General features: G+C 44.9%; 1 protein-coding gene across 1 annotated transcript in view; it reads right to left on the bottom strand.

Annotated features, from left to right (window-relative positions):
* LOC140202157 (glutaminyl-peptide cyclotransferase-like) overlaps window positions 1-15628 on the bottom strand; it is a 41338-nt gene that overhangs the window by 13156 nt on the left and 12554 nt on the right. Inside the window, exons 2-3 of the mRNA XM_072267026.1 lie at window positions 4773-4919; window positions 287-568 (exon numbers count right to left, since the gene is read on the bottom strand). Of these exons, the coding sequence (XP_072123127.1) occupies window positions 287-568; window positions 4773-4919 (429 nt within the window). The remainder of the gene's footprint in view (window positions 1-286; window positions 569-4772; window positions 4920-15628) is intronic.

Below are 15628 nucleotides of genomic sequence, written 5' to 3'. Positions count from 1 at the left end.
GGAAAAGGCAGGGAAGTGGGGATGACTGGAAGAGTTGGATCAACCATGATTGAATGGTGGAGCAGACTTGATGGGCCGAATGGCCTGCTTCTGCTCCTACACCTTATGGTCTTATGATTTTATAATCCAAGATCAAAATATCCTCACTAAAAATAGAACATCTAGTAAATTGCAGACTGGAATAAAATTTCTGCTGAGATATTCTCAAACATAAAGTGAAATTATGTTTTAATTTATCAAGTTATTTAATTTTGTGGTTATTGATATATCATGTATTAAGGAGTACCCTTAAATGAAGTAGTGACTTGTCCAGTGACCGAGCCAGTTCCAAAATCATAGCACATGGCACAGCAGAATCTGTGGCACCCACATAGACTCTGTTGTACCACCGCTCATTGTAGTATTTTGAATCATGATGACAGGCGAGCACCAGCCTTCGTTTGGCTGAGGGATCCAGCGTTGCAATGATATTTGAAAATGTAACTGTTCCATAGGGTATTGCCTCCTGGAAAATGTCCTCTTCAATTACCCAGTCAGCCTGGAGTTCACTTAGCTGACTTCTGATATGCTGTGGAAAGAAAAAAAAACAATTTTACAAGTGTTAGGGAATCAAAGATAGTTTTTTAAAAAAAGACATTGCTTAACAGACTTTTTATTCTGCTATTTCTGATGACTTTCTTAACCAGAGTTATTATGTAAAATACTAGCAGTCAATGTCCAGGGCAAATGTGATGAAGAGAATATGAAGTGCCCTTGTTGTCAGTTCTGCTTTCTTGCTTCAGTTATCAGCTTTCTACATCGGATAATGCAATTGTAGAAGCCAAGCAAATTAACACCTGCCTGAGAAAGTCTGCACACACTGGAAATTTAAATGCTGGAGGAATTCAGCAGGTCAGGCAGCATCTCTAGAAAAGAGTGAACAGTTGACATTTTGGGCCAAGACCTTTCACCAGCACTGGCGAATATGTGCCCTCACTTCAATTAAATAATAAGAGCATCAGGCTTTATCCTTTTGAAAAAAATAGGGCTTTTACCTGAATGTTCACTTTTAATTTATAACATTTAAATAACATTCTTGCTAAATGTTGTAGCATGCTTTTAAAGCTGCCAGCTGTTCCCCTGGGATGGAGAAGATACTGAGAAAAAGACTAAATTGTATTTTGGCTTTCATATCCCTTCCAGAATGTTCTGGAGCCCTTTACAACAATGATGGACATAAATTAATTGGGGTCTGTTGTAATGTAGAGTCTTTCCTACTCGTTTTTCAAAATTACATCTGGAAACTGCTATTTGCAATTTTGAGGGGGCAGATGTGGTCTCTATTTTATTATCCAAAAAATCAGAACTCCCAGTGGGAATCAGCCTGGAGACTTGTGCTCTTGGAATGTCAGCATCATCTGACTTGGATATGGGGCCACTCACCACTGAGCCACAGCTGGCAAAGTGTGCACCTTGCATTAATTGTTTATTTTTCAAAAAGCTGCAAAACATGAACCAAATTGGACAGGAAATGACGCCTGCAGTTTGGAATCAAAATGGCATTCCAGCAAAATAACAGGGGAGCTTAATTATTATTTCACAAGATCACAAGATAAAGGAGCAGAATTAGGCCATTCGGCCCATCGAGTCTGCTCCGCAGTTCCCCCATGAGCTAAACTATTCACCCATCTAGTTCCAATTTCCGGCTTTTTCCCCATATCCCTTGATTCCCTGACTAACTACCCTGTCAATCTCCTCCTTAAACACCCTCAATGATCGGGCCTCCACAGACATATGTGGCAACGAATTCCACAAATCCACGACCCTCTGGCTAAAAAAATTTCTCCTCATCTCTGTTTTAACTGGGTATCCTCTAATTCTAAGACTATGGCCTCTTGTCCTGGACTCATCCACCAAGGGAAACAACCTTTCCACAACTACTCTGTCCAACCCTTTCAACATTCGAAACGTTTCTATGAGATCCCCTCTCATTCTTCTATACTCTAATGAATACAATCCAAGGGCCGACAGACGCTCCTCATATGTTAGCCCCTGCATTCCAGGAATCATCCTTGTAAATCTTCTCTGAACTCTCTCCAACATCGGTATATCCTTTCTAAGATAGGGGGCCCAAAACTGCACACAGTATTCCAAATGAGGTCTCACTAATGCCCCATAGAGCCTCATCAACACCTGCTTACTCTTATACACTTTTCCTCTTGAAATGAATGCCAACATAACATTCGCTTTCCTTACCGCCAATCCAACTTGGTGGTTAACCTTTAGGGTATCCTGCACGAGGACCCCCAAGTCCCTTTGCACTTCCGATTTTTGAATTTTCTCCCCATCTAGATAATAATCTGCCGGATTATTTCTTCTTCCGAAATGTGCGACCGTACATTTGTCAACGTTGTATCTCATCTGCCATTTCTTTGCATACTCTCCTAAACTGACTAAGTCTCTCCGCAACCTTTCCGTTTCTTCAACATTTCCTGCTCCTCCACCTATCTTGGTGTCATCTGCAACCTTGGCCACAAAACTGTTTAATCCATAATCCAAATCATCGATATACATCGTAAAAAGAAGCAGCCCCAACACCGACCCCTGCGGAAAACCACTAGTAACCGGCAACCAATCAGAATAGGATCCCTTTATTCCCACCCTTTGCTTTCTGCCTATCAGCCAATGCTCCACCCATTTCAATATCTTTCCTATAATTCCATGGGCTCTCATCTTATTAAGCAGCCTCATATGCGGCACCTTATCGAAGGCCTTTTGAAAATCCAAATACACAACATCCACAGTCTCTCCCTTGTCAATCTTATTCGAGATTACCTCAAAAAATTCCAATAAGTTGGTAAGGCAGGATCTTTCCTTCATGAAACCATGCTGGCTTCAGCCTATCTTGTCATTTTCCTCGAGGTATTTCATAACCTTGTCCTTGAGGATTGACTCCAATATCTTTCCAACCACCGATGTCAGACTAATAGGTCTGTAATTTTCTTTTTGCTGCCTCCTTCCTTTTGTAAATAACGGAACTATATTTGCGACCTTCCAGTCCTCCGGAACCACGCCAGAGTCTATTGATTCCTGGAAGATCATTTCCAATGCTTCCACAATCTCCAAAGCCACCTCCTTCAGAACCCTTGGGTGCACCTCATCCGGGCTGGGAGACTTATCTATTCTTAGTCCACTTAGCTTCCCAAGCACTTTCTCTCTAGTTGTCTTGACTGTACCTAATTCTATTCCCTGATACCTCTGGCTATCAGGTATATTGCTCATGTCTTCCACTGTGAAGACTGATGCAAAATACTCATTCAATTCCTCCGCCATCTCTTTGTTATCCATTATAATTACTCCAGCATCATTTTCAATCGGTCCCATATCTACCCTTGTCACTCTTTTACTCTTCATATACTTAAAAAAACTCTTAGTATCCTTTTTTATGTTAATCGCCAACTTCCTTTCATAATTCATCTTTTCTTTCCTAATGACTTTCTTAGTTTCTTTCTGTAAGTTTTTAAAGGTCTTCCAGTCCTAATTTTTCCCACTAATTTTTGCTTCCTTGTACGCCATTTCTTTTGCTTTTATTTTTGCCTTAACCTCTCTCGTTAGCCACATTTGTGCCATTTTTCCATTCATGATTTTCTTTTTTCTTGGAATATATTTTTCCTGCATTTTCCTTATTTCTTGTAGGAATTTCATCCAATTCTGCTCTGCCGTCCCTCCACTTAGTTTACTTTTCCAATTGACTTGGGCCAGTTCTTCTCTCATACCACTGTAATTTCCCCTGTTCCACTGAATTATCGATACACCTGATACCAACTTCTCCTTTTCAAATTTGAAACTGAATTCAATCATATTATGATCACTACTTCCAAGAGGTTTCTTTACCTCCAGCTCCCTAATTGCCTCAGGTTCGTTACACAGCACCCAATCCAAAACAGCCGGTCCCCTGGTGGGCTTCTGGACAATTTGCTCCAAAAAGCCATCCTTTTGGCATTCTACAAACTCCCTCTCCTGAGATCCTTTACCTTCCCAACTTTCCCAATCCACTTTCATATTAAAATCCCCCATAATTATCTTGACATTGTCCTTCTGACATGCTTTTTCTATTTCCAGCTGCAACTTGTAGTCCACATCCCGACTGCTGTTTGGAGGCCTGTATATAACTGCTATTAGTGTCTTTTTTACCCTTGCCATTTCCTAATTCTACCCATAAGGATTCTACCTCTTCTGATCCTATGTCCCTTCTTTCTATTGATTTGATATCGTTACTTACCATCAGGGCCATGCCACCCCCTTTACCTACCTTCCTATCCTTCCTGTACACTGTGTATCCTGCGATATTCAGCTCCCAATCACATCCATCATTTAGCCATGACTCGGTGATGGCCACAATGTCATACCTTTTAACCTGCAGCTGTGCAGCAAGGTCATCCACTTTATTTCTAATGCTGCGTGCATTTAAGTACAGTACATTTAGATCGGTACCTGTTGCCACTTGTGCTATATTTCTATTTTGCAGCAAATTATCCTGTATATTCACCAGCCTGTCCTTTGAACCTTAATCACAATAATTTTACCCAATGATTATGGTGAGAAATTTTAACAGCTCTTTTCAAGCAGATGAATCTCAAATATTTAAAACGGTCAGGTAAGACACTTGCTTCTCATTAGCCTTTTCATTAGTCAACTATGATTCAGTTAAAAAACAGCTTAATTAATGCAGAAACATTCTAAGATAAGTTAAATTTGATTGGGCCATTGTTTTATAGACCCTCTTCACTCACCTGCCGCACTGCAACATTTCCAATAGATCCAGGGTATCTTTCCCGAAGCATTGGTCTCAGGTAATTGTACCACATGATGGAAATGTTGGTCAGTGAAGTCATGTTGCGGACATCACTTGTCGTCAGGTATTTGGGTTTATGAAATAGCTGGAGATGTAAGAATATTTGAGAATGTGAGATAATTGCAGGTCTATATGTTATCCCCACAAGTTTACAGCATTTGTTAGGAGATTTGGCAGCACAACCATATATTTTAACACTTTTGAAAAGATAATACATATAAATCTTAAATTAGATTTTAAAATTGGTTCTCCTCAGTGTTGCCAATCAACAAGTCAGGATAAAGTCGACCATAGATTAGGAAAACAGAATACTGCATAATTAGTGCTCTGTATACTGTACTACTATGGGTGGTGAGGTGGACCAAAGGAGGCATCAGGTGCTGCTTCCGTCCACTCACCTGCAGGTCACCCTTAGGCAAGGTGTCGCACCTGTGTAGCTCCCTGGATTAGAATCACATGAAGCCATGGGAGCAGGTGGTGGATGGTCTTTTGAGCAGCTGGTACATAACACAAGTCCTGGTGATACAACCACTGACACCAGGCAGACAATCTCGAAGGAGTATTGATAGTGGCTGGGGGTCACCTATCTTGTAAAGACACTGCCCGGAAGGTGTCGATGGCAAACCACTTCTATAGAAAAATTTGCCAAGAACAATCATGATCACCATCATTGCCTACATTATGTGACAAGGCACATAATGATAAGATGTTATTGCTACAGTGCTAGGTGGACAAAATAATCAAGTTTTCAGTGATTTTAAAATGTTTGGATAAACTTAAAAACACAATGCCTACAGGTTTAAAACTATGAGTTCTGAAATAGGCCAATAAATCCACTGTCTAATCTTGTTTTATTATTGTGACATCATAAATCATGGAATCAGATACTTCCCTCTGTCAGAACAAGACCTTTTATAATGGTTTCATTTTTCTAGAGATGTATCTGCCATCCAATTTTTTGAGATATTGTAGTAATGCATAGTGTTACGTACCCCGTAACTGGGTTGCCAAACCAGCAGAAATGGATCACTCAGTTGGAGTCTGGATTACTAGAACTAAGAACAAGCAACACAGTACTCTAATCAAAAGGATAATAAATGCAACAGTTCAGCAATGATAAACACACATGTGCACAGAATTAAGATAACAGGATCAATCAAGCTCTATCGTTGTCTAGGGGTAAATGACCAGTTTCAAAGTGACGCAAAGTTCAGTTCAGTTCGCAGACAGTGGGGGGAAGGAGAGAGAGAGCAAAACGAATGAATATTCAAATGGCTTCCACACACAGACCTTCGCAGTCAGCTTTCATGCGAGTCCTTTGTGATGTCATCTGAGGTCACCGACCGTGACCCCTCCGTTTCCAGATACGATCGTTGCTCTGTGGTGAACCCGGCACCCAGGCAAGGGTGGACACACACCAGGTTCCCGCCGATCGTGCCTTTCCACCCTGAGCGTCTATGGCTTGATCCCGCAATCAGCCGTACAAAAACTTCCCACCGACTTGTGAGAGACGCACCGCTTCCAGGGTCTCGTTACCTCGGGGTGTCGTGTGTGTGTCGCCTTAGCAAACCTGTCCCTTTTTATCCCCCTGCTGGGGTATCACCTGTCCATCACTTCAAACAGTTCAGGGTTCAAAGGGGGAGCCGATCTTGACAGTTCTCCTTCCGTTACTCTCTCCCGTCCCTTCATTAACATCTCCAAATGCTGCTCCATTGTTTTCCTTATCTCGCTCTCTCCTGAAGACAGGTGGCAGACCAACTGCTGATCCCACTGGTGCCAGCACAGGACAGCTAACATCTTAATCTATGTGTATTCTTGTCACACTTCCCCCCTTTAAGGATTTTTACTGGGTTAAAAATTACAAACATGAATACGTTATTTGATACACACAAATATACATCTTTATCAGCTATTTGGCTAATACAGTGAATTTGAAGTTGTCAACACCTGACAAACAGTCAGCCATCACATTTTCTCTTCCTTTTATATGTGTTATTAATAATCCCTTAGACCAGGCTCCAACTTAGCAAACTTCATAGTGGCCAAAAACACTGATGAATTGCGATCAATGTAACCTCTCATTGGGTTTCGTCCTGGACCACAATAACAAGGGTCGTCCCATTCCGACTTGGTTTTCTCTCGCAAGAGCTTAGTAGGAGGGGGAGGGGTAGTAACCGCAGAGTTATTGCAAAACTTCCTACAGTACCCCACCATCTCCAAGAGCCTTCTGAGGGCCCTCTTGTCTGTCGGGGTTGGGATGTCAGAGATAGCCCGCACTTTAGCTTGCATCGCTGCCAGCTGCCCCTGTGTCACCACAATTCCCAGGTAAGTGACCTTAGTGTAGCCGAACTCATTTTTTTCAAGATTCACTATCAAGCTGGCTTCAGACAGCCGTATTAAATTGCCAATACACACCTCTGTGTTCATCAGCCCTTTAGTCACTGAATTACTCACTCTATAGGGTTGGTGCTCGCTAGGCTTCCCTGTGTAACAGGCACCACCCAACGTCCCAGTTCTTTGCATCGCCTCGGGGCAATCAAACACACGTGTGCGAGTCGTTTAATTACTTCTCCTACAGAGTCGCTTTGCTCGGGGATTAAGGGAGAGACCTTATCAGCAGAGCTGGGCAAAACAATAGCCTTCTCCCATCTGGTCGATACCATACTCATCTTTTCAAAATGGTTTTTTTCTCTTATCAGGGGGACCCTAGCTTCATTGATTTCCGCGTTAACACCGACTAGGTTTGTTAGCATATCAAAAGCCTGTGACCGTCTCAGTTCGCGTCGGCCATAACCAATAACATCCTTCCTCCGGTGCAGCCGGTAAACCGCTTTCATGATTCCACCAACTGTTTCCTCCAGCACCGCAAAATGTCCACTGGGGGGTACCTTGTGGGCCAGGTTAAAAATCTCATCCCCATAACTCTTTTGCACCACCTCCCATTCCTCATCTGCAGGTACGGTACTTGGTTTCCCTTTCTTCCTTAGCACTTCCTCCTCCACACAATAGCCTACTGGTTCCCTTGTTAATTCTGCGTCAGAGGGAGCTGTCTCTGCCAAAACCATCAGCCCCTCGTCTCGCTCCTGCGCCTGCACAAATTCTTTCCTGGTTAATGCTAAGTCTGTCTCAGCTCCCTCACTACCTCTTGTTTCACTACACTCCTTCTTTTCACTTTCTACCCCCTTCTCGTACAAGGCTGGCAGAAACGTCTCAGCTAAATTTACTACCACAGTCCCGTGATGAACCTGTGAGTCCATGGGCGGGGCCTCAATGCTGGCAGGCTGACCTGTCAATCTCACTGCTGGGAACACGATTCCCCCGGCGAGGTCATTACCGAGCAAGATTTCCACGCCTTTCATCGGTAATTCGAACCTCACCCCGATCGTGACTAGTCCAGAGACCAGGTTGCTTTGTAAGTGTATCTGGTGCAAAGGGACTGCCTCTGTCCCTTCCCCAATACCTTTGACCTTGACCTCCCCAGTCTGGGTCTCTGAGCTAAACTCTAATACACTCTTCAGTATCAGTGACTGACACGCTCCCGTGTCTCTCCAGATCCGCACTGGAACTGGTTTTAACCCCTCCTTCACTGACACCAATCCGACCGAGATAAACCTCTTGCGCCCTTCCTGAACTTTGGCAGACCTGTCCTGTCCTAGCGGTTCATTTACCAGCTCGATACAGCCAGTCAAAATCGCCATTTTTCCTTTTCCCGTCTCCTTCTTTGGGGCAAAGCACCTGGACGCAAAGTGTCCGACTTTCCCACAATTACAACAGACGACCCCAGGAGATTTCCTACCAGACTGCTCCCGGTCTACCTTATCCTTCTCACGAGTCCCCGGCTTACTTACTGACTTTTCTGGCAGACTCTCCCCACCGTCCTGACTACCCTTCTGGTAGCCTTTACTCGGGGCAAACTTCATTTTATGCGTCAACGCATACTCATCTGCTAACTTAGCAGTTGCGGCTAACGTGGCTGCCTCTTTCTCATCTAGGTAGGGTCTCATACCCTCAGGGACACAACCTTTAAACTGCTCAATCAGGATCAGCTGTAGCAATCTGTCATAATCCCCCTCTACCCCCTTCGAGGCGCACCAACACTCTCAATATCTCTGCATCTCACGGGCAAACTCTAAATACGTGCGGTCCCACTGCTTCCTCGCATTCCGGAACCTCTGCCGGTATGCCTCCGGGACCAACTCATAAATCCTGAGGATGGCCTCTTTCACCACCTCATACCTCTGGGCATTTTCCGCGGACAAAGCTGAGTAAGCTTGTTGGGCTTTCCCTTTCAGTACACTCTGAAGCAAAACAGCCCACTTATCCCTCGGCCAGTCCTGACTGGTAGCAACTTTTTCGAAATGGAGAAAGTACCGATCCACGTCGGTATCGTCAAATGGGGGAACAAGCCTAACCTCCTGGGTCGCCCGGAACCCTCCACCTTGGTTCGGCATGGGCCTCTGCTCTGCCCTTATCCTTAACTTCTCCAGCTCGAATTCCCTTTCCCTCTGTTTCTCCTCTCGCTCCAACTGTCTCTCTCTCTCCTGCCTTTCTAACTCTTTCTCTTTCTCCTGCCTTTCTAACTCTCTCTCCTTCTCTTCTCGCTCCAACTGTCTGTCCCTCTCTTTCTCTTCTCGCTCCAACTGCCGTACCCGGAACTCGTGCTCGAGTCTCAGTTTTTCAAGCTGCACCTGTACCGCGTCTCCAGCAGGTTTTTCAATAGACACCACCTCCAGCTCGCCTTGGGGAAACACACCTTTAGATACATAGTGCTCTACGATAGCTCTGTGTATCTCCTCTCTCCTCATTGTCGACTTCCCCTTAGCAAGATTCAACCGTTTGGCCACAGCTACCAATTCCGATTTCCTGGCATTCTCTAATGCCTCCAAGGTCGGCACCTTTATAAATTCCTCAGCCTCCATTTCTGCTGTTTGTCTTTTCTTTCTTTCGGGAATTTTGACCCAATCAATTTACTCCGTCCCAAATTTAGCGTTCAAAATCGCGGACGAGAACTCCACTTATGTTACGTACCCCGTAACTGGGTTGCCAAACCAGCAGAAATGGATCACTCAGTTGGAGTCTGGATTACTAGAACTACGAAAGTTTTATTAAAGAAACAAGCAACACAGTACTCTAATCAAAAGGATAATAAATGCAACAGTTCAGCAATGATAAACACACATGTGCACTGAATTAAGATAACAGGATCAATCAAGCTCTATCGTTGTCTAGGGGTAAATGACCAGTTTCAAAGTGACGCAAAGTTCAGTTCAGTTCGCAGACAGTGGGGGGAAGGAGAGAGAGAGCAAAACGAATGAATATTCAAACGGCTTCCACACACAGACCTTTGCAGTCAGCTTCCGTGCAAGCCCTTTGTGATGTCATCTGAGGTCACCGACCGTGACCCCTCCGTTTCCCAATATGAACGTTTCTCTGCGGTGAACCCGGCACCCAGGCAAGGGTGGACACACACCAGGTTCCCACCGATCGTGCCTTTCCACCCTGAGCGTCTATGGCTTGATCCCGCGATCAGCCGTCCAAAAACTTCCCACCGACTTGTGAGAGACGCACTACTTCCAGGGTCTCGTTACCTCGGGGTGTCGTGTGTGTGTCGCCTTAGCGAACCTGTCCCTTTTTATCCCCCTGCTGGGGTATCACCTGTCCATCACTTCAAACAGTTCAGGGTTCAAAGGGGGAGCCGATCTTGACAGTTCTCCTTCCGTTACTCTCTCCCGTCCCTTCATTAACATCTCCAAATGCTGCTCCATTGTTTTCCTTATCTCTCTCTCTCCTGAAGACAGGTGGTAGACCAACTGCTGATCCCACTGGTGCCAGCCCAGGACAGCTAACATCTTAATCTATGTGTATTCTTGTCACAATAGAAAACAGAGAAAGGAATATCACTTGAAGATGCCTCTTGCGACAGACAAATATCTAGTATCATTATTTTCTCATTGTTCTAGTTTATTAATGTCATAGGCATTTATACACAAGGTATAAATCCATGAAAGTCCACTTTTGCAGCAGCAGCAAGAACATCACAGTAATTTAGGTCAAATTTACTACATTTACATAAACTTACAGTACTGTCCAAGAATCTTGGGCACATACAGTACATACAGTGCCCATAACAAGTGTTCACTCCCATGGAAATTTTCATGTTTTATTGTTTAACAACATTGAAACACATTGGATTTAATTTGGCTTTTTTGACATTGATCAACAGAAGAAAACTCTTTTGTGTCAAAGTGAGAACTAATCTCTCCAAAGTGATCTGAATTAATTACAAATATAAAACACAAAATAATTGATTGCATAAGTATTCACCCCCTTCAAATCAGTATTTAGTAGATGCACCTATGGCAGCAATTACAGCCTTGAGTCTGTGTGGATAGGTCTCTATCAACTTTGCACATCAGAACACTGCAAATTTTACCCATTCTTCTTTACAAAACTGCTCAAGCTCTGTCAAATTGCCCTTTCCAAGTCCAGCCACAAATTCTCAATTGGATTAAGGTCTGGTCTCTGACTTGGCTTCTTTGGATCGGGACAAGCAGGGCGGCGTGGGAGCTGAATTCTGAAGGAAGGCAGTTTTTTAAAAAAAACTTCGAGTGTAAGAAGGACGAGACTGTGCAGGTGTGTGACGTATTCAGGACAGTGCGGAGAGTTTAAGAAGGAGACCACCCTATACAGCGGGCAGCAGAGTGAGTGGCTTTGGCTTCAACAGGCTTCAGCGGTAACGGGAAGAAGTGAGAGCGAGGCACCAACTCTTTTTTTCTCCCCCTTGGTGAATCAGCCCTGACAGACAGGAACAGCAGGGCTCACACAGCTAACGGTACGAGCTAATGGTTTAAAAAGTTTGTCTGTTTGTTGAGGTAAGTGGGTGAGTAGACTTTTTTTTCCTGTTTCATTCCTGTAGAATTAGATAGCATGCCTGCAGGGTTAGTGCTTTGTTCAGGGTGTCAGATGTGGGAATCCTGGGAGTCCTCCAGCCTCCCTGATGGCTACATCTGTGCCAGGTGCACTGAGATGCAGCTCCTCAGAGACTGTGTTAGGGATCTGGAGCTGCAGCTTGATGACCTACTGCTTATTAGAGAAAGTAAAGAGGTGATAGGTAGGAGCTACAGGGAGGTAGTCATCCCTGGGCTACAGGGGTCAGAAAACCCTGGAGAGGGAAGGAAAATGCATGGATAGTGGAGAGCACCCCTGTGGCTGTCCCCCTCAGCAACAAGTGTCTTGTTCTGGATGCTGTTCAGGGGGATGACCTGATAGGGGACAGCCACGGTGATCATGTCTCTGGCACTGAGCCTGGCGCTGTTGTGCATGAGGGAAGGAGGGAGAAGAGGAATGTGATAGTCATAGGGGATTCCATAGTCAGGGGAACAGACAGGAGATTCTGTGAGTCTGATAGAGATACCCGCATGGTGTGTTGCCTCCCAGGTGCCAGGGTACGGATGTCTCGGTTCGGGTTCAGAATATTCTGAAGGGAGAGGGCAAGCAGCCAGTTGTCTTGGTACACGTTGGTACCAATGACATAGATAGGAGAAGGGAGGAGGTCCTGATGAGAGATTTCCGGGAGTTAGGAAGGAAGCTGAGGAGCAGGACCTCCAGGGAAGTAATCTCGGGATTGCTACCTGTGCCACATGCTAGCGCGGGCAAGAGTAGTAGGATCAGACAGATGAATGTGTGGCTGAGAGACTGGTACAGGGGCAGGGCTTCGGATTCTTGGATCATTGGGATCTCTTCTGGGGGAAGTATGACCTGTTCAAAATGGACGGGTTACACCTGAACCCGAAGGGGAGCAATATCCTGGCGGGAAGGTTTAATAGAGCTGTTAGGGAGGGTTTAAACTAATTTGGCAGGGGGATGGGAACCGGAATGATAGAGCGGAGGAAGGGGAAAACAGAAATAAATCTAAGATAGTGATCAGTAAAGATGTCAGGAAAGACAGGCAGGTGATGGGGCAAATTTGCAGCCATTGGGATGAGTTGCAGTGTAATCAAAGCAAAAAGTACCAAATACTGGTGTTATACTTAAATGCACGCAGCATAAGAAATAAGGTGGATGATCTTGTCGTACAGCTACAGATTGGCAGGTATGATATTGTGGCCATCACTGAGACCTGGCTAAAGGATGCGTGTCTCTGGGAGCTGAACGTCCAAGGATACACGGTGTATCGGAAAGATAGGCAGCTAGGCAGAGGGGGTGGTGTGGTTTTATTGGCAAGAAATGATATCAAATCATTAGAAAGAGGTGACATAGGATTGGAAGGTGCAGAATCTTTATGGGTTGAGCTAAGAAATCGCAGGGGTAAAAGAACCATGATGGCAGTTATATACAAGCCTCCAAACAGCTGCAGTGATGTGGACTACAAATTACAACAGGAAATAGAAAGGGCTTGTCAGAAGGGCAGTGTTACGATAATTGTGGGGGATTTTAACATGCGAGTGGATTGGGAAAATCAGGTTGGCACTGGATCTCAAGAGAGAGAATTTTAGAATGTCTGTGAGATGGCTTTTTAGAACAGCTTGTTGTTGAGCCCACTAGGGGATCGGCTGTACTGGATTGGGTATTGTGTAATGAACCAGAAGTGATTAGAGAGATTGAGGTGAAGGAACCCTTAGGAGGCAGTGATCATAACATGATTGAGTTCACTGTGAAATTTGAAAATGAGAAGCCGAAATCCCATGTGTCAGTATTTCAGTGGAGTAAAGGAAGTTACAGTGGCATGAGAGAGGAACTGGCCAAAGTTGACTGGAAGGGGATACTAGCGGGAAGGATGGCAGGGCAGCAGTGGCTGGAGTTTATACAAGAAATGAGGAAGATGCAAGACAGATATATCCCAAAAAAGAAGAAATTTTCAAATGGAAAAAGGATGGAACCATGGCTGACAAGAGAAGACAAAGCCAAAGTTAAAGCAAAGGAGAGGGCATACAAGGAAGCAAAAATTAGTGGGAAGACAGAGGATTGAGAAGTTTTTAAAAGCTTACAAAAGGAAACTAAGAATGTCATTAAGAGGGAGAAGATGAACTATGAAAGGAAGCTAGCAAATAATATCAAAGAGGATACTAAAAGGTTTTTCAAATATATTAAGAGTAAAAGATAGGTGAGAGTAGATATAGGATGGATAGAGCTGTGTACATACATCTATTGATGCTTCTGGACACATCTTCAGTGATGTGCCTGGAATCATCGGGTGTCACGGGTCTTTCAACATCATACAACCTCCTCCAGGTGACCCAGCCGGGGCTGATCAGACCCCAACTTGTGTCCAGATCGCTGGCTACTTATGACTCCATGGCTCCCCTCTTTTGAGCCACAGCCATCTTGATGCCCTCTCTGCCACATCGGTGGTACTGCGGATGGCTCTCCTCTTCCTCTCTCCCTCAATGCCCAAAATGCTGAAGGCTCTAACTAAGGAATGAGCTGCGAATCCCCTACAGCCAACCTGCACTGGGAGACACCTTGCTCTCCATCCAGCCTGCTGACAGTTACTGACCAGTCCTGCATACTTGGAGAGCTTCCTTTCAAAGGCCTCTTCCAAGCTATCTTCCCATGGGACTGTCAGCTCCAGCAGCACCACTTGCTTAGTAGACTCAGACACTAGGACAATGTCTGGTCACAGGGTGGTGGCTGCGATATGGTTGGGGAACTTCAGCTGCCGTTCGAGGTCTACCAACAGCTGCCAGCCCCTTGCAGAGGTCAGAATGCCTGCAGATGTTCTTTTGGCAGGTATTGGCTGCTCCCCAGCTCTGACAAAGGCAATGGTCTGCTTGGAGGGTCAGGACCGCTTCGCGCACTCAACTCCTGCGCTGACGGCTTCAGCGATGGTCTTCAGGACCTGATCATGCCTTCACCTGTACCGTCCCTCACCAAGTGTCCTTGCGCAGCTGCTGAGGATGTGCTCCAGGGTTCCTCGCTTGGAGCACAGTGGGCATGCAGATGACTCTGCCTTGCCCCATGTGTGCAGGTTTGATGGGCTTGGAAGCACATCGTACACTGCCTGGATGAGAAATTGAATGCGGTGTGGTTCGGCTTTCCAAAGATCAGCCCAGGTCAGAAAATGATGCTGGAGAAATTGTAATGGGAGATAAGGAGATGGTGGAGGAACTGAACGAGTATTTTGCATCAGTCTTCACTGAGGAAGACATCAGCAGTATACCGGACGCTCAAGGGTGGCAGGGAAGTGTGCGCAGTCACAATTACGATAGAGAAAGTACTGAGGAAACTGAATAGTCTAAGGGTAGATAAATCTCCCGGAACAGATGGAATGCACCCTCGTGTTCTGAAGGAAGTAGCTGTGGAGACTGCAGAGGCATTAGCAATGAACTTTCAAGAGTCGATAGATTCTGGCATGGTTCCGGAAGACTGGAAGATTGCAAATGTCACTCCGCTATTTAAGAAGGGGGCAAAGAAGCATAAAGGAAATTATAAACCTGTTAGCTTGACATCGGTGGTTGGGAAGTTGTTGGAGTCGATGGTTAAGGATGAGGTTACGGAGTACCTGGGGGCATATGACAAGATAGGCAGAACTCAGCATGGTTTCCTTAGAGGAAAATCCTGCCTAACAAACCTATACAATATTTTGAAGAAATTACAAGTAGGCTAGACAAGAGAGATGCAGTGGATGTTGTATATTTGGATTTTCAGAAGGCCTTTGACAAGGTGCCACACATGAGGCTGCTTAACAAGATAAGAGCCCATGGAATTACGGGAAAGTTACATACGTGGATAGGGTGTTGGCTGTTTGGCAGGAAAAAGAGAGTCGGAATAAAGGGATCCTATTCTGGTTGGTTG

The sequence above is a fragment of the Mobula birostris genome, chromosome 8 (genome assembly GCF_030028105.1).
Source record: "Mobula birostris isolate sMobBir1 chromosome 8, sMobBir1.hap1, whole genome shotgun sequence".
NCBI classification, from domain to species: domain Eukaryota; kingdom Metazoa; phylum Chordata; class Chondrichthyes; order Myliobatiformes; family Myliobatidae; genus Mobula; species Mobula birostris.
Note: the sequence above shows the minus strand (reverse complement) of the source record. Positions and strands in the feature narration are given on the sequence as shown.